Source organism: Phoxinus phoxinus (assembly GCF_949152265.1).
Source record: "Phoxinus phoxinus genome assembly, chromosome: 2".
Taxonomy (NCBI): domain Eukaryota; kingdom Metazoa; phylum Chordata; class Actinopteri; order Cypriniformes; family Leuciscidae; genus Phoxinus; species Phoxinus phoxinus.
Genome location: NC_136877.1, coordinates 2,939,354 through 2,959,353, shown reverse-complemented (window position 1 = coordinate 2,959,353; position 20,000 = coordinate 2,939,354). Strand labels below are relative to the sequence as shown.

At 40.6% G+C, this 20,000-nt stretch overlaps 2 protein-coding genes across 4 annotated transcripts in view; one reads left to right on the top strand and one right to left on the bottom strand.

The window, feature by feature from the left end:
- acsf3 (acyl-CoA synthetase family member 3) overlaps positions 1 to 20,000 on the bottom strand; it is a 77,361-nt gene that overhangs the window by 23,720 nt on the left and 33,641 nt on the right. The gene's annotated exons all lie outside the window — the stretch shown is intronic.
- Positions 965 to 12,304, top strand: LOC306987582 (macrophage mannose receptor 1-like). Of its 2 annotated transcripts, none has more exons than XM_079591972.1 (5): positions 965 to 1,041; positions 5,057 to 5,095; positions 5,187 to 5,540; positions 10,368 to 10,718; positions 10,862 to 12,304. In XM_079591972.1, exons 2-5 carry the CDS (start codon positions 5,059 to 5,061, stop codon positions 11,224 to 11,226), a joined length of 1,107 nt encoding a protein of 368 aa, XP_079448098.1. In that variant the 5' UTR covers positions 965 to 1,041; positions 5,057 to 5,058; the 3' UTR covers positions 11,227 to 12,304. The 2 variants fall into 2 exon arrangements, with proteins under 2 accessions (XP_079448098.1, XP_079448097.1); XM_079591971.1 differs by lacking the exon at positions 965 to 1,041 and adding an exon at positions 4,837 to 4,880.

The window sequence follows — 20,000 nt, the reverse complement described above, 5'->3', positions numbered from 1 at the left end:
GTAGACGTGGATCAGCTGATGCGAGCTTGACTAACGTGACCTGCCAGAACTGACACTACACTTGATAGTTATTTTTTGTAAATAGCATTTGACCTTGTCTTTGCACGTTCACTTTGTAAACATTACGGTACTTCCGTCTACATCACGCGTGACCTATCAACGTGATTACGTAATCCGTGACGCATCACTAAACTGTGCAAGACTAGCATTGGTGGTTAAAAAGTATAGAAATGTTTTTTTTTTTTTAAGAAAATGACGGATGGTTTGGCTAAGGCCCTGTTTACACGAGAACGCTCGCGGGTGAAAACGTAAAAATATTTTATCGGATGTAAACCTTTCGTTTACACGGCGACTGCGTTTTTAGGGCTTAAAAACGCAAAAAAGTGAAACCACCCTCCAGAGTGGAAATCTTAAAAACGCTCCACCGTCACGTTCCCGTCTAAAGGGTAAAAACGGTAAAAACTATAAAGTCTGCTAGATAGTGAAGGCGTCGCGTATGCAATTACGTCACAGGCATGCGCCAGTACAGGACAATAACAAAACATTCTCAAACTAAAATATAGCATTAATTTCATTGAATAAAATAAAAAATTCTGTCATTTTTGAGCGACGCGCGAAGAGCACCGAGGGTTAAAGCAGCAGCTTTACCGTATTAAACATGACAAACTGTGTCAGCTTTTCGACTGAAGAAAGAAAGACATGAACATCTTGAATGACGTGCGGGAGAGTAAATTATCAGGAAATTTGAATTCTGAAGTGAACTACTCCTTTAAACAAACACAAATAGGCTGTTTTGCTGGGAGCTCAGGGTGTAAACAAACACATCACACACACATCACACACACATATGCTTGCATGAGAGGCTGAAGGGGGTTTGACAGCTCTGGAAAGGGCAGTGTGACAGAGGCCATGCTTCACGTCCAGCACACTTACACATCAGTGAACAAACACAGCGCTCTGACAAGCTGTGAGCTCCACTGCTCCTCCTGAACATGTGTGAACGACTCTATTTTCCCTGACAGCCATGAAGGCCAAACTGAGGTGAGGAACATCGACTCACTGCTTTAAGAAACGACTGTCGGCTGGCTTTGTGACACTTGAACTGAGCTTCTGTTTGGATATTTATAGAAAATTCACGAGCAAGGACCATGCCATGTTGGAGAATTATTTATTGAAGAAAGTTAGGGATAAATAGGCAGAGGATGAAGAGGAATGGTAGTCTCAGAGACTAATCAGTTTGCACACCTATCCACCTTATTCCTGACGATCTCACTGCGCTTTGAGTTATGGGCGGCACTTCCGGTTTGGGGAACTTCCATTCAAAAAGGCTGAAACTAATCATTTCAAATCATAAGTTTGCCAAACAAATAAAGCTGATCTGTTAGTTTGACTGGATGACCTGTCAATTTCCCTTCATGGTTTATTTTCAGGCATCATGAGAATAACACACACTTGGTATTTTAACGTGACATGTTATAACAAGAATATCTACGGCAAGAGCTCTGTTCAGTCGCTGCTTTCCTCGTGATCTTTTTCTTTTTCCCTTTGCAATCCGCTGTAAAAGTTTGAAAAAGGACAACAAATACTGCGCATTTATGGTCTGTTCTCACAAATTTAATTTACGATATATTCCATTAATAATTCACTGGAATGCGCGAATAATCTCTCGTTATTCTCATCAAATCCTCATTTCTCTTTCCAGGTTTGTTTTCACAGGTAAATGCAATTTATAATCTGTCAAAATGACGGAAATCATTTTGAAATAGTAACACGTAATGCTGACGTTAATGAAAATTTTTTTATTAAGGCAACATGAGTTACAGATATTGCAGTGATATTTAACCACAGACTCGCGCTTTTAGGGTTATTTGGTCTGTTGAAAGTACTTTGTTGAAGCTTTTACACTTTTAAATTTCCTTTTAATGTTCGATGTTTGAACGGTGAGTAGATTAATGTCGTTTTATGGTGACACTTTCTTAAATTGCGCCTTTTCACTGATTGTTTACAGCTGAACGGAAGTTACACCCATAATTCACGCAAAGCATCATGGGGCGCAGGAATAGTGTGGATAGATCGTTTGTTTTGCTCCGAAACTGGAACTAATTTGATACAATGTTGCAGATTCTTCTTGGTACGGTTCGTTTTCACAAGGCAGCCTTTCAAAGCGAACCAAAATGTGTTCACGCAAGTCACATGCAAGTACAACTGTCCTCTTATTGGTCAGTGTTTCCTCTGCATCATCCATCAAGATGATTGACAAATTCGCTTCATGAGCTTATTGTGGCTTTATTTGTAATTGTCGAAACCCAATGTAGCCGTCATTACCACTGTTAAATTATAACTCTTTCCAAAACTATGACTAAGATATGACTAGAAAAATAACACTCACTGTTTATCCTTCTGTTTCATATCAAAGATGGAAATATTTTACCACCAAAACGTCCAAACCAACGAGGCGTAGACATAAGCAAACGAATGATAAGGATGTGTTTACATTCAAATGTGTTCTTGTTTTATTAACAAAGAAACAGTACCAGTAAGAGTTTGACATTAAACAACAACTGAACTTTCACAAAGAGACGAATTCTACTAAAAGTAATAATATTTCAATGTCCGCATTCACTCCTTATCACAATCAAGTATTTAGACAGGAGATAAAGACACGTTTATTCTGAAACATCAGCAGCAGAAGATGGTTATTATGTCAGTGGGATAATGAGAGTCCAACAACCTTTATTAACATTATAAATGGACTTTAGGGTAATGTCAATCGAACAACTGGTCACAATATATTGGACAATTTCATGCTCTCAACTTTGTGGGAACAGTCTGGGGATGTTCCTGATCCAACATGACTGCGCACCAGTGCACAAAGCAAGGTCCATAAAGACATGGATGAGCGAGTTTGGTGTGGACTTGACTGGCCTGACCTCAACCCCATTGAACACCTTTGGGATAAATTAGAGCGGAGACTGCGAGCCAGGCCTTCTCGTCCAACATCAGTGTCTGACCTCACTAATGCGCTTCTAGAAGAATGGTCAAACATTCCCACAGTAACGCACTTCTAAACCTTGTGGAAAGCCTTACCAGAAGAGTTGAAGCTGTTATAGCTGCAAAAGGTGGGCCAACTCCATATTAAACCCTACGAGAATGGCAGACGTCACAAAACTTTTGTCAATATAGTGTATATCATTTTCTGATTAAGGTCCATATTAATATTAGTGTTGGGAAGCTACTCTGAAACTGTAATTTGACAAGCTACTCATAAATTAAATAAGTTAATCTACAATCAAGCTACCCTTCTGAAAAAAAGTAGTTAGCAACACTACAAGTTACTATTAAAAGTAGGTAGCTACATTGACACTACATTTTTTTTTTTTTTTAGGAACTACATTGTGCATTACAATTGTTAATGAAGTATGTTTTCAGTACAATGTTTGGGGCTTAAAACAATGCAATGCAATACAATTATGATAAGAGTACAGCTTTATTTTGGTAACTATCCAAAGATACAATACTCAACTGTGGCCTATATCTCAAACTGACTGTTCAAAGTGCAAAATTGCTACAAATGTCACATCAATGCAAGAACAAAATATATGCAACTGAATTTGGATTCACAAAATGCAGCGTACTGTGACCTGAGCCGCTCTGGGCATGATTTTAGTTTGTAATCTAACAAGACGACACTGTGCTGCGTCAATGCATTGCAGTCTCGTCAAAACTGCTACTTGCTGGAAAAAGTAGTTAGCTACTGGAAAAGCTACACTGTTTTAAAATCAACTGAGCTACTGTAGGGCCGAATGCACCCAGCGCAATTGACTTTGTACAGCAACGCATGTATCATTCTTATTTTTCACCCGACGCACAGCGGACTTTTCCCTCCACAGACGCACGTCGGTAAATTAGTGAATGAACTTGCGCTCGCGGGGGCGGTTCAGTGAAAAGAGGAGCGTGTTCCGGCGCAAACGTTCCCTGGTGCGATTTTGCAGATTCAGAAAACAATTTTGCCACTGACCAGGAAAAACCGAGTCTAAAGACAGTGGCGCGTTGCATGTGTTATTTATGGTGTTTTAAGGGCGCATGCTTGGCCATAATGTAGCGTGTGAACAACACACACACTTTGATTCTCTCATCTACACAAACGCAGCAGTTTTCATTTTTGCAGATAATACATTATTACAAGGAAAAATATTAACACACGAGGGAAATCATTGTTGTGTCCGTGAAGATGTGAAAAAATAAATCTAGCTTACACATTTACCCAAATTATTATACGCCTGTTTAACCGAAGCTTATTTGTGATTTGATTTGTTTCTCCATCATCCCCAATGTCACTTCTCTGTGTTTTACGGCACTGAACAAAAGTTCACGGCTGTGAACCGCTCCTGGCGTGCGCTGGCAAACCCGCCGTTATAATAGCGATCCGCCATGGAACAAGCGCGCCGGCTCTTAAAGGGAATGTGAGATGACGCTCTGATTGGTTTATTTCACGTTACGCCCAAACCACATCTATGAGTAATGAAGCGACTTCAGACCAACACATTTTAGATTTGCACCAGGCGCAAGAGTCGTTTATTCCGCCGGTATAATAGCAACAGCGCCGGGATCCGCCCACAAAGATATTAGCGCTTCAGATCGTTAAAATAGGGCCCATTCTGTCAATGCAGTTACAGTAGCTACTCCATAACTGATGCAAATATAAAAAAAGAAAGTGGTGGACAAATACACAAATGAAGAAGTAAAATATGAAAATTAGGACAATAAACAAATGATGTCATATGTCATTAAAGTAGGGATGAAAGAAGATATAATAATCACATAGTTTAAAGCTGCAGACAGAAACATCAGACTCAGGACAGAAACACACAACCTCTAAAGTAAGAGCAACTCACATCTTCATTCATCAACCACAATAAGACTGTCTTTGAGATGTTAATATTGTCTTATTGATCGTGACTCGTGTTATGCTGCGGAAATGTTTATATTACATGATCATACTTCACAATAAGATGAATATGCGTTTGAGTTTTTCAGTGTTCAGTCTTTTCCTCAGAAATGGACCGAACTCTATATTTCATTCTGCTCCTCATTGGTGAGTGTGTTTGTTGTTTTATTTATGGTTTATAGTTTCATCAGGTTTGCTCCTGTTATGAAAAAATTAAAGCAAACCCTCTCTTTCACAGCTCTCTGCTCCGTATCTGAATGTGTTCAGCGTAAGTATCACTTTATAAAGATGAGGAAGACCTGGACTGAAGCTCAGAAACACTGCAGAGAGAATTACACAGATCTGGCCACCGCTGGCAACATGAACGAGATGAGCGAGCTGAAGAAGAGTCTGAAAGCTGAACGTGTCTGGATTGGTCTACAGAAGACAGGTGGTAATAAATGGCAGTGGTCTTCAGGTGAAGCTGCGCTCTACCAGAACTGGGCTACTACTCAACCTAAAGGAAAACATGAGTGTGCTTTTATGAGAAATGGAAAATGGTATGATTGGTCATGTAGTAACAGCCTGACTTTCATCTGCAATTCATCTAACAGTAAGTGCAGCACCCTACGATGACAACAAACATTCATTTATAAAAAAGATCCACCATATACTGCACAACATTGTAATGCAATACTAAATGCTTCTACTGTTTAATATGGTCATAAATATAGGGCAGAATGTGGATATTTGTTACACTTTCAGCTTCTGTATAGAAAATAAACCGATATTGAATGCATGTTGATCTTTTGTTGTTGATAACTGTGGGAATCTGCCATTAGAGAGCACAGAGAATTATATTTTTTAGCTAAATTTATGCTGTAGATTATAAATTCAAAAATATCAAACTAATTCATTACCATTTATGCTGGTCAAAACAGAAATCAACGCATACAATTTCGACATACAACAACTTGACACATCTGGATATTTATGAACAAAACTCTTGTCTTGAGAACAAATGCGAATGACGTACACTAAAAAATGCTGGGTTGTTTCAACCCAATTTTGGGTCAAATATGGACAAACCCAGCCATTGGGTTAAATTTTTTAATTACGTTTTTAACCCAACGTTTGGGTTTGTCCATATTTGACCCAAAATTGGGTTGAAACAACCCAGCATTTTTTAGAGTGTATGATGCGGGGTTGCGTGGTACAAGCTGCAGTTGTTATCAAATAAAATGTCATAACTGACTCATATTATTCTAAATTATTATAGTATTGAATTATTAGTATTCGTAGCGGGACACTTCAGATTCTAAGGAGCATTTGATTGGACAGAAAATGTGATGAGAAGCTGAAGTCCACGGTGATGTCATACAAATCTGTGATCCATTACAATTTCGACATATAATAGACATACAACAACTTGACACATCTGGATATTTATGAACAAAACTCTTGTCTTGAGAACAAATGCGAATGACGTACACTCTAAAAAATGTTGGGTTGTTTCAACCCAATTTTGGGTCATTGGGTCAAATATGGACAAACCCAGCCGTTGGGTTAAAGCGTTATGACAGTTATGACGCGGGGTTGCGTGGAACAAGCTGCAGTTGTTATCAAATAAAATGTCATAACTGACTCATATTATTCTAAATTATTATAGTATTGAATTATTAGATTCTAAGGAGCATTTGATTGGACAGAAGATGTGATGAGAAGCTGAAGTCCACGGTGATGTCATACAAATCTGTGATCCATTTTAGCGGAAGTGAGAGACTGTAAGTTTTGTAATCTCCTAAATGCAAATGTTGTCATTGTTTTGGAACAGACCCGTTTAATCATAACCGTTAGGCTAACATATTCATACTAAAAGCTAAAAAACTTCAGGGGGCCTTTAACTTGGCATAATATATATAATATAAATTATATAATAAGACAGTGGCAATAACAGACCAAACTCTGTAAACGCTATTCTAATAAAGCATTATGTGTACAGAAAAGCAGATGAGTCCAGAATATGAAAGCAATACGTTTAATTACACGTTAAGCGTTTTCCTCCCATAGAAAATCATTATAAAGAAAACGCTTAACGTGGCTTAATGCACTATGGACAGTGATATTAACAGACCAAATTCATTAAACACCTTATTAATAAACCATGCTATACAGAAAAGCAGTTGAGCCCAGAATATGAACGCAACGCATTTAATTACAAGTTAAGCGATCCCTCTCAGTCGGTCACTCTCGACGACAGAATTGGGATCTCACTTGAGAGACCAATCCACTTTGAGTGTAACTAAACGAGCCAATGCACATTGTCATGCGATAATTGCGCCAGCTGCTCTGCCACGCAGCGCGGGTATATAATGAGCATCAGATGCATCGCATATTTGCCTTTCACTTCGGAGCCGAGCACGTGTATGTTCAGCTCTACTAATTCTCTTAGAGTGTTTTTACGAGCGTTATTTCTGGGAAGAAGCCTCTTGTGGCTTTGGTGTAACTGCACATTTCAGCTGTGATCATGACTCAGAGCTGAAGAGAAACCAGAAGAGGGCAACTTTGGCTAATAGCACTGGTGATCTTAGGGTTACAGTGTTGGCTTCCCCGCCGAGACCACCTTCTCGGGCCCAACACTCCTACTGCACGCCGAAAACCGTGGAGCATCTGAGAGAGCGTGCAGACCCCTCCCGGGCGGTGCCAGTCGTTTCTTTCAGGATTCCACTAGATTAACAAATGTCCATCGCTGCATCGGGCTCGAGTGTAACCCTCAAGGCTGGACGATTGTTTTTTTGGGGTCGGTCCATCCTGGTTCTCTCTTATCTCACAGGCTGGCCTATTCGGCGACGCCGTCGAGAACTTTTTCTCGGAAGCCCTGAAGCAGACGAAGGCGATTAAGCACGTCCTACCCCACTGGCCAGCTTCTGCCTCTTCTGCCAGCTTCTTCATATGAGGCTGCATCAACACTGGATTCACGGCCGGGTCCCGAGATGGGCGTGGCAGAGCGGCACCTACTGGTTTTCCATTACCTCGCACTGTCGCCAAACCTTCAGCCCGTTGTCGGACCCTTCATTTCTACGGGCAGGTGTTCCCCTAAAACAAGTGTCAAGGCATGCTGTGGTTTTCATGGATGCCTCTACCACCGGAAGTCTCGGGTCTGTGGACGGGGCATGTCAACTGCCTCAAGGTCCTAGCAGTATGTCTTGCACTGAGCCACTTCAAGCTGCCGCTTCATGGAAAGCATGTACTGGTCTGCACAGACAGCACTGCGACTGTTGCGTATATCAACCGACAAGGTGGTCTACGCTCCCGTTGCATGTCACAACTCGCCAGTCATCTCCTCCTCTGGAATCAGAAGCATCTGAGGTGGCTTCATGCCATCCACATTCCAGGCGTGCTTAATCGTGCAGCCGACAAGCTCTCACGACAGCCTGCGCTTCCGGAAGAGTGGCGACTCTATCCGAAGGGGGTCCAGCTGATTTGGAGGTGCTTTGGGGCCGCACAGGTAGATCTGTTTGCCTCCCCGGACACGTCGCACTGCCAGTTGTTCTTCTCCCTGACCGACGGAACCCTTGGAACAGATGCACTGGGACACAGCTGGCCCTAGGACTTACGCAAGTATGAGTTTCCCCCAGTGAGCCCTCAAAGTGTATGTTGCCGTATTGCTGCACATCACGATGGAGTTGATGGTAAGTCTTTGGGAAAGCACGACCTGATCGTCAAGTTCCTGAGGGGGGGCGAGAAGATTGAATCTGCTTCGCCCTCCATCTATACCCTCTTGGGACCGGTCTCTGGTGCTCAGCGCACTGCAGAGACCTCCCTTCGAACCACTGCAGTCAGCTAAGTTGAAAATCCTGTCACTGAAGACAGTGCTCTTAACTGCGCTGGCTTCCATCAAGAGGGTAGGGGACCTGCAAGCATTTTCGGTTGACGAATCGTGCCTAGAATTTCGGGCCGGCCAGCTCTCACGTTATCCTGAGACCCTGGCCCGGATATGTGCCCAAGGTTCCTACCACTCCTTTAAGGGACCAGGCAGCGAATCTGCAAGTGCTGCCCTCGGAGGAGGCAGACCCAGCCATGGCTTTTCTCTGTCCCGTCCGCTCCCTGCTGTATTACTTGGACAGATTGCAAAGCTTTAGGACCTCAGACCAGCTCTTTGTCTGTTACGGAGGCCAGCAGAAGGGAAAGGCTGTCTCCAAGCAGAGCTGGGCGACACCAAACATGTTCGCTAGATTCTATAGCCTTCGTGTAGAGCCGTTATCCCCCCGTATAATCGCCCCCAAGTGGCCAGTAGTGCGGGGAATCCGTTCAAGTGTCGGCGTGCCACGCCATTCTCGCCTGGTGGGTCAGATACATGCGTCTATTGCTCTAGTAAGTTACCCAAAAACGGCTAACCCTGTTGAGTTCCTCTGTCACCCCCCGCCAGTCAGACGTGGCAGAGCGTCTGGAGCCAGGCCTAACACTCGTATGCATTGAGGCAGCTAGGCTGGGTGTCCATATGTAGCAGTCCCTGCGGCGTATTCTTATATGTGTAGGCGTATATGTGTATTCTTCCACAGTACTGCTAACCTGTCGGCTAGCCAGTGTCTTTTCCTCGACAGAGCCCCGCTCATTCGTCTCTGCCGGTGCACTTCCACCCTAGAACTAGGCTGGAACCACCCCAGAGACTTCCATATGTTGTACTTGCCTGCTTGGCTAGTCCACGTGTATTCTCCGCGATACCTCCCTTCAGCAAAATGTGGCTTCTGCAGCCCTCCTTTTCCGCTAGAAAGGGCAGGCTTTCCCATTGTTATCCAATAGTCTTGCTGAGTGGGTCATGCGGATCATCAGTGGTTGACACTCTCTGCATGAGCTTCTGCCCCCATCAGAGGGGGAATGGTGAGGCTTATCCATGGCACTGGAAGGGCCAGCAACATGGTGTTTTGGTAGGGATCCCAATTCAGTTGGTCTACCTCCGACGTACGTGGAGAGTGACCGACTGAAAGGGAACGTCTCAGTTACGTATGGTAATCCTCCTTCCCTAAGGGAGGGAACGGAGACGTATATCCCGTCGCCATGTTTGCTGTACCACCACTGGGCGGCCGGGTCTCCGGCTCGGCTCCTCAGCAAAAAACAAATATGCGATGCACCTGCTGCTCATTATATACCCGCGCTGCGTGGCTGACCAGCTGGCGCAATTATCGCATGCCAATATGCATTGGCTCGTTTAGTTACACTCGAAAGTGGATTGGTCTCTCAAGCGAGATCCCAATTCCGTCAGTCTACCTCCGACGAGCGTCTCCATTCCCTGGGGTTACCATACATAACCAAGACGTTTTTGAATGACGTGTTTCTGATGCTTCCACTGTTGCTCCTGTTCACATTCAAAACATAAAGCGGCACACGAATAATGAATAAACTGATTCATGAATCTGTTTTCATTTGTTTTTCTTAAAAGTGAACACAGGACTTGTCTTTATCAATCAGACGATGAATTGGAGAGACGCTCAGAGTTACTGCAGACAGAATCACACTGATCTGGTCAGTGTGAGGAACCAGAATGAGAATCGACAGGTTCAGAAGTTCATCAGTGATAGTCACATATCTAATGATGTCTTGATCGGTCTGTTCAGAGTCAGAGACTCATGGCAGTGGTCAGATCAGAGTGACTCTTTATTCAGATACTGGGCTCCTAATGAACCTGATAATAGTGGAGGTGTTGAAAACTGTGCAGGGATGAAGCAGCTCACTCAGGGACACTGGCTTGACTACTCTTGCAACGACAAATATCCTTTTGTGTGTCATGAAGGTGAGCAGATCCTCACAAAATCTACACATCACCTCAAGATATCTTAAAGTTCACGCTACATGTCTGCCATGACAGATTCCTCAACAATGTTGTTTTTGATCAGTCTCCCTCTAGTTTTTGCTTGTGGTTTGTTTTGTGTCCAGATGAACTGATTCTGATCAGAGAGAATCTGACGTGGCCTGAAGCGATGAGATACTGCAGACAGAATCATGTGGATCTGGTCTCGGTTCATTCAGACGAGATGCAGCGTCGTGTGAAGAATGTGGTTAAACGAGCGTCTACTGAGGCGGTGTGGTTGGGTTTACACAACTACTGCAGCATGAACATGTGGCTCTGGTTGAGCGGAGAGATCGTGTGCTACCAGAACTGGGCTCCAGGGAACGGAGCGACACCGGAAAACTGCAGCCTCACGAAGAGAAAAGGAGCAGTTCAGTCTGGAGGAGATCAGCGCTGGATCAGCCTTCCTGAGACTCGCAAACTCAACTTCATCTGCAGAAATTATGAGTGAAAAGACGTGTGAATGTTTGTGCGTTTACTAACATTCACTGTTTTCATTCTTCATTCTTTTTCTTATTTACTTGTATGTGTTTGATTTGTTCTTTAGTAATTTCTGAGTGAATCTAAGGCCCTGTTTACATGAGAACGCTCGCGGGTGAAAACGTAAAAATATTTTATCGGATGTACCTTTCGTTTACACGGCGACGGCGTTTTTGGGGCTTAAAAACGCAAAAAAGTGAAACCACCCTCCAGAGTGGAAATCTTAAAAACGCTCCACCATCGCGTTCCCGTCTAAAGGGTAAAACGGTAAAAACGCAAAAGTCTGCTAGACAGTGAAGGCGCCGCGTATGCGTTTACGTCACAGGCATGCGCCAGTACAGGAAAATAACAAACCATTATCAAACTAAAATATAGCATTCATTTCATTGACAAAAAAAAAAAAAAACTGTAATTTTTGAGCGACAGGCGAAGAGCAGCGAGGGTTAGAGCAGCAGCTTTACCGTATTAAACATGACAAACTGTGTCAGCGTCTCTTTCACTTTCAGTGCTTCACATCGCCACCTAGCCGCCTGGAGTGCACACTACATCCAATTTCACACACTTTTGCGTCACCATATGCACGCAGATTTCCCCCCCAATAACGCTCGTCTAAACGCAGAATAAAAAGTGATAACGCAACGCCACTTTTGCGTTTTCTCTTCAGATCGTTTCCGTGTAAACATAGCCTGAGACTCGCAAACTCAACTTCATCTGCATAAATTATGAGTGAAAAGATGTGTGAATGTTTGTGCGTTTACTAACATTCACTGTTTTTATTCTTTACTTTTATTTGTTCTTTAGTAATTTCTGAGTGAGTCTAATTGTGTTTTAAAAGTTTTATTTCTTTATGTTCATCATCATGACATTTCTAACATTAATGATTACTATTTTTTTTTAGATGTCTATTCTTTTCAATAATCTTATCTGTAGCAATTACTGGTTAAACGTGATTCTTTGAGCAGCAGTTTTATTATTTGTGTCACAGCAGAATGAAATCTGGTTTATTCATAGAAAGGTATATTGAATGTCACAATGAACTGTCAATTAAAAGTAACACATATTTATGGTTCATCTTCACTGATTGTCTACAGCTGTGTATCATTAACTTGTTAGTCCCAGCCTATATATACAATGTTTACTCTGTAAGGTTGGAAATAATCCAAGATTATTTCAATGGAACAAAGACACTTTCTTTACATTAAGACATTTCCAGCATAGCAGTGATTGGGACAATGGAGGAAATTGTGATGGTCTGATTGGTCAGTTTGAATGTCTCACACCTGGGTGCTGGGGACACGGTGGGGGGAGAAATGACAAAACTGGACAGCAAAGGTTCTTCACTCTCTTGTCTTTGGATGCCAAGCTGGGGAGAGGGTCTCTCTCCCTCTCTTTCTCTCTCTCTCTCTTTCTTTCTCTCTCTCTCTCTTTCTTTCTTTCTCTCTCTCTCTCTTTCTCTCTCTCTCTCTCTCTCTCTCTCTCTCTCTTTATATTTCTCTCTCTCAGGTAACATTTTATATTTAAATGCTGGGTACAAATGGTTTAAATTCTCATGTTGTAACTATTTAAGTGTAAACATAACCTTATTGCACATTGAACTTTCATTTAATTCATGGAGTCAGATTAAAACGAGATAATTGCATATGAGAACCTGTGTCTTATTTAACCAAAATTCCTTTAAAACGCTGGAAAGACCAGAACACGCGCTTCCTTCCCCGTGCTACTGGAAACCCTCATTGGACCAAAATAGCACGGCTCTTACACTCTGTCATTCACGGCAAGGTTTTGTCTAGTGTTACACCGCATCTCTGCGCATTATTCCTGGTTTCACGTACGACTGCCACACTATATGGTGTATTTGGTATTTTCATAATAATGAAGTATAGGCCCATTTATAATGCAATGCTGATCGACACAGCCTTTATCACTGTATAGAATACTGTAAAATAATATTATATTGTCTGCCTTATTCTACGTTCAGAAGCCAAATCAGTTTACAAAAGGAAGTTATTTCAAACACTCGACTGACGTTATGAAGGGAGTAAAAACATGTTATTAAATGTTGTCTTTAGTTGGACAACAGGTTTATGAACGCTTGGCATTACAAGTTTGAAAAGATGTTGCTTTTTCAAATGCACGTTATAAGTAACTCGAATTCACAGCGCTTTTACTGTGCGTCAAATTCGTGCCTGCCGCGTCTAGTTTGACGCTTGAACATTTTGAACGCCTTCGCGCGTCCAAGGCGAAATACGCTTCTTCTGGGAGAGTCAAGTGCTAGGCGGTGTCTGTTTGCAAGAAAGATACTAAATACTACTGTTATTGTGTCACGAAATGTAGTTTTAAGAGTTGTTCAGTCGAGAATGTAGTTGTTTAAAGCTCAAATCTGTGGTTTATTTATAAAGATAGCGCCTATTTAAAACATTTGACGTTTCGGAGTTGTGAGATCCAGGCGATCAGCGGGCGCTCATCGCTCATGTAACCCGCCTGAACAGCCTCACCTCGGCTAGTCCTCCTGACGTTTGCCGCTGGTAAACGAGAAATGTTTAAATTCACAATCTTTAGTTTCGGTTCTATTATATGAAACATATAAGTTAAAATACATTAATGACTCGTTATAACGTAGGTCAAACGACTTCTTTAATTAGGTAAGTTTTTCTTCATCTCATTCAGAAATGTATGACTGCAAGTGTTCAGATGTTAACTATGAATGTGACACTGAACAATGTCATTCCTTCTTTCACGCGGGCATTTAGGCATTTAGCGGGCAATAAGTTATTGAGGCCAAACATTTAAAATGACATTATAAACTGAAAAGCGGGCCTGCCCCCGTTTATCACGTCACTTCACCACGTGACAGCAGCAAGCAGGCTCCGATTGGTTAACATGGCGCAAATTGATGCAGAAGTTCAGATTTTTCAACTCGGGCGGCAGACGCGAATTCGCGTCAAAAGCGTGAATGCACAAAAGCACTACATAAAATCATTTGTGCGTAACGCGCTTAATGCGCCAAGCGCTCAATTCGCGCCATTCGAGCAAACTTGACGCGTGAATGAGGCGCATTCACGTCTACGCCTCATTCGCGCCGCAGGAATTTTTTACGCGCGTAACGTGTCTTTGCATTGACTTAACATTGAAATCACTCGCGCCTGACACGCTATTCGCGTCCGGTGTGAACGCACCGGAGTGTTTACTCCGCTCTTCACTAACACGCTGTGCATAGATTTATGCAATTAAAAAATCTTAAAAATTAGAAGCCTCGCGGTGTAATTTCGATTAATCATGCAGCCCTAAATGCTTTATATGTTTTAAAACTAGAGCTTTGATCATAAAACTACGCATTTAAATATCTAACTAAAACATATTATTGCAGATATAGAGTGAAAACTGATGTTTATTTGCTTTTATTCAAAGCAACATTCATTGCATTCAAGATATTAATTTCATCCGTTCATGCATTCCCTGGGAATCGAACCCATGACCTTGGCATTGCTAGCATCATGCTCTATGTTTGAGCTACAGGAATGCTTTCAGCGTATTTGAGCAAGATTCGTTTGTGATCGGCAAGTACTGCAATGCTCTTTGAGATGAGCAAGAAACAAAAACATATGAACGACTAGATTAATGAAGGGTAATGTTGGCAGTCAGCATATAAAGTGTTGTCTTCCTCCAGTATGAGCACAACTTCTGAGATGTAGATTAAGTGCAGCTTGATGGAAAGTGATCTCTGACCAGATATACAGTAAACACTCACAGCAACATGAATATTAATACAAGGATTTTAGTGTATCATAACACTTCTAGCTCAAAAGAGAGCTTAATGAGGACGAATAACACTTTCCTTCCTTAACACTTTCCCCACCCTTGAGGAGTTTTTCCCGGCAATCCATGCTTGCACTGTTATACAGTAGGGGGCGCTGTTACACATCCTTTGAAATAGTCAAAATAGAAACATCTCTGGATCTAAAAACAAGCAAAGAAGCAGTAGAAACAAGCCATAGAAGCATTGCAGATCACATGTAAAATAACGCAATCATCGAATATGACGAGGACGAGCTACAGGACTTTGTTGAGGGACTCGATCGACTCCATCTGTGTTTTGATCATTGGTCTGAATCCCATCCGGACAAAGTCTTTGAGAAAACGTGATTATCTCAGCTTTTTGTGCAAAATGTTGCTTTTTTATGAAACTAACCCACATTAAAGTGTTGATAAAAAAGAATGCATGACACAAGAAATTTGTTTCGTTTAAAAGCATATTGCATGTTCAGATTTTGATCACGATGAACAACAGTTCGCATATTTAGAAACGTATTGATGTATTCTCCTGTGTTGGCGTATGTTTATAAATTATGATGTTATAAATCTGGTGAAATGACACACGTTGCGTTCCCAGATGAACGTTATAACAAGCAACGCAAACTCAACAAAAAAAGTATAACTGTGATTTTGTATATGTGCATTTCTGAAATACATAACTTGGACAGTCACCTCTGATGACAGATCACTGTAAATTATGATGTGTAAACATGCGTTTTCTGTAAAGCGGCTTTGAAACTATATGTATTGTGAAAAGCACCCTGTTTTTAACACACTATGAACTGGGATGCACTAATTCTAATCTCACATACTATTTTGAAAGTCAGTGTGCCCATTGGGACACAGCCGTAGTCTTCCTCTGGTAATTAAGACCCGAGCGACGCTTTACACTCGGGTGAGTGATCTTATTTGTCTAATATGATTCAGAGAGTGGGCGGAATCACTTTATGTTAATGGCACTGATTGTGCAGCTCGCATCTGACAACAGCTCGACTTCAATATATCATCATGGAGGGTTTGATTCGAAACTATGTTCAGCAATTCAAATACACAGTAAAAATGATTCCAGAATGTCTTGAGTTTATTTTCCTGCCCCATTGGCAAATTAGCAAACTCTGAAAAATGCTAAACTCCATTAGCAAATTGCTTTTTCTGTCTTTTAGCACAAATCTAACAAAGTAGATGGTGTAGAAAAGATAAACTTAAAGGGTTAGTTCACCCAAAAATGTAAACTGTCAGTAATTACTCTCCCTCATGTTGTTCCAACCATAGATCTCCATAATAAAGGCTAGATGTCTTACGGCGGAGTCTCTAACGTCATCACCGGCGGCCATCTTGTCACAGGCAAGCTTTCTGGTGGGATCTGCACGAACACAAATCCTCTTATCTCGCTGAAATCTAGACGGATTTACAAACGGTTTGGTTTCTTACAAACTTTATTAACGTGGCTATAATTCTGGATGCTTGAACATGTTGAAATATATAATATTATAATTATTCATAAGTATGCAGTGTCATAACTACATCTCTGACGTTTATAACAAACCAACCCGTTTGAAAATTGGTATAAAATTGAGCAAGTTATGGTTATTTAAAAAGTAAATGCACCATTAAAACACAATGTTACGCGTGAGTGAGCTGACTGTGACAAGATGGCCGCCAGGTGCGGACGTCGACCTCCATTGGCCAGCAGCGCGGACGAGACATCTAGCCTTTATTATGTATATCTATGGTTCCAACCCTGTAACACACACGCACGCACACACACACACACACACACACACACACACACACACACACACACACACACACACACACACAACACACATCAGTATATTGGATCCGTGCAGCTCTTAAAGTGACAGCACTAATTTTCCTGCTGTCTCTATAATAACACTAATCAAACAACAAAAGACAAAGAGAAAATTCACTCGTTCTTGACTAAATAACTTTTGTAACTATATTTGTAATGCATGTTTTATTAAATAAAGTGCAGTGTTATTTTACATTTGATTGCATTGTTTCATTACCTGAATACCATAAAATCTTAAAACACGGTTTATTTCAATCATATCTTTGTTCAGTTGTATTTATTTGTTGCGATTGCTAATTTTTTTATTTGTTCTTTTTTAATTACTGAGTGTTTACTTGTCTTTAATAATGCTTGACATTTATATTAGTTAGGCTAGTTGTTTTCTATGGTGTTTTTAAACCACAGGCAAACGTTCCTTGTGTACGTGTTTTAAAAAACCTGCTGATTTTTGTTCCTGATATTCAGCTAGTTACATGTTTTGCAATAAGACTAAATGTGAATGATATCTATCTATCTTTTCTTTTTTTTTTACCCTATTGGAATCGAAATTAGGAATCGATAAGAATTGAAATCGTTAAAATTCAAATGATACCCAACCCTAATCCTGACAGTATTTTTTAACACCAAAAGAGGGTTTGCGCTGGTACAACCTGGCCCTTAAAATCTTACATATCCTTGCTTCTGTGAACAACACAACAACACTAAGCCTAACCCTGGATTACAAACCCAGTCTGGAGTCGCACGGGTATATCTGTGGCAATAGCCAACTGTACATTGTATGGGTCAAAATTATCCATTTTTCTTTTATGCCAAAAATCATTAGGATATTAAGTAAAGATCATGTTCCATGAAGATATTTAGTAAATGTCCTACCGTAAATATATAAAACATGTATTTTTGTGAGTGAATGCAGCTCAATCGTGAACATAAATGCACAACTTTAAAGGAGATTTTCTCAAAGTTTAGATTTTTTTGCTCCCTCAGATTCCAGATTTTCTAATAGTCATATCTCGACCAAATATTGTCCTATCCTAAGACACCATACATCAATTGAAAGCTTATTTATTCAGATTTCAGGTGATATATAAATCTCAATTTCAGAAAATGTACCCATGTGACTGGTTTTGTGGTCCAGGGTCACAAATGTTTAGTTCACAGTGTAAATGTTGTCCACCTCCTACAGAACCATGGCCATCTACATCTACACATCACACTCATGACAGCAGGAATGAGGTCTCCGCAGCGCAGGAGAACAGGACTGGAGTATAAAGTAGAGTAGGTCAGGCATCTGTAGAGGACAGGCCCTCCGTGAGGCCGAGGGGAAGCAGGGCAGACGTGTCTCCAGGAACACCTCAGAGCTGGGCAACATCTCACACTCAAGTTTCACACTCACCGAGAGCAAACTGACCCCTGCCATACGCACAGGACACACTCAGGACGTGCTGTAGCTTCTGGGTGTGTGTGTGTGTGTGTGTTGGAAGGACATGCAGAGCCGTGGGTGCTACACAACAACGTCCGTTGGGCTTTCCCACATCTTACTCCAAATGTTACTTCTTCTGGTGTTTAGCATTGCGTTTTTGTGACTGACTGTTAAGTGCACATTATTTTGAAGATGAAAAATGTGTGTGTGTGTGTGTGTGTGTGTGTGTAAAGGGACTTTGGTAACACTTTCTAAGAAGCCTGTATTTATAGAGCATTATAAGGGACTTCGGTCACACTTTAGATTAGGGTCCAATCCTCACTATAAACTACAACTTTTACCTCAAACTTTTAGTAAAATAAAAATTACTGCTTATTTATAGCTATTAAGGAAGTTGTTAAGTTTATGATTAAGGAATGTAGATACGGTCATGTGCTTTATAAGTACTAATAAACAGCGAATATCCTTGTGATATGCATGTTAATAAGCAATTTAGTGAGAATTGGAGCCTAAACTAAAGCGTTACCTGCATAATAATACATGCATGATGCCTTATACACAACCTTATAATGTGTTCATGAATAATCGTAACAACAGTAATAATACTTTCCTATTTGTGGTTGTAACTATTAAGGGTATGATGATTTATAACACACAATTAACATAATTGTATCCATTATATCCCCTTATATAAATGCAGGGTTATAATGCATTGTACTCTTAAAAGTTATAACCACAAATATTATAATATATTGTAAGTTAACTGTTGTTATGATTATTTATCAGATGATACAACAAATTATAAGGTTGTTTATAAGGCATGTATTATAATGCATTAAGAATTTCCGGTTACACTTTATTTTAAGGTGTCATTGTTACGGTGTAATTATATATTTAAGTACTGAGTAATATTAATTAATTATACACTGTAAAAAAAAATCCGTTAAATTTACGGTAAAATACCGGCAGCTGTGGTCGCCAGTAATTTACCGTATAAGATACGGTAGCAACATTTTAGGTTTTACAGACTTAATTTAAAATGTACAGTAATAAACCGTATTTCATTACATAACTGATTAGAAAAAAAACTAAGAAAACTATGAAGAAACATAGTTATTTCAACAAAAATACATCAAATGTGAAGTGTCGCCCAGGGAATTGTGGGAAAGTCAATTTACGTTTTTTCACTGTAAATTATACAATGAGGTTTTTTTTCACTTTCAAAAACTGTAAATTTAACGGTATTTTACAGTAAAATTACATTAAATGCACCATTAGAGATCGATCACAGTTATTTACCATATATAATAAGGAAACTTTCTGTTAACCAATTAACAGTTTTTCACAACGGTCTTTTACCGTTAAAATCACGATAATTTTTTGGGTTAGGGTTTGGTTGAGGGTTATTTGCATGTAAATATACATAATTTACTGTTATTACTGTGGTAAGTAGATGTAACATATGTAACAAGGACACTGTAAAATACAGTGTTACCGAATTCCCTTATAATGCGTTATAAATAGAGGCTTAATAGACAGTGTTACAGAGACTTCCTTGATGTTTAAAGCAAGCCAAACACAAATACACAGTCAGAGAATTTATATCTTTATAAAACACAGCATATTTAAGGGATAGTTCCCCAGAAATGGCCACATGTCATTCTTTCTTCTGTGGAAAATAACAGAAAAAAAGTATTTT

Excerpts from the sequence above, each read along its gene's own strand:
- LOC306987582 (XM_079591972.1), top strand. The coding sequence starts at position 5,059 with ATGGACCGAACTCTATATTTCATTCTGCTCCTCATTG. Across the intron at positions 5,096-5,186 it reads TTTCATTCTGCTCCTCATTG|CTCTCTGCTCCGTATCTGAA; the intron begins GTGAGTGTGTTT and ends TCTCTTTCACAG. Across the intron at positions 5,541-10,367 it reads CATCTGCAATTCATCTAACA|TGAACACAGGACTTGTCTTT; the intron begins GTAAGTGCAGCA and ends TTTTCTTAAAAG.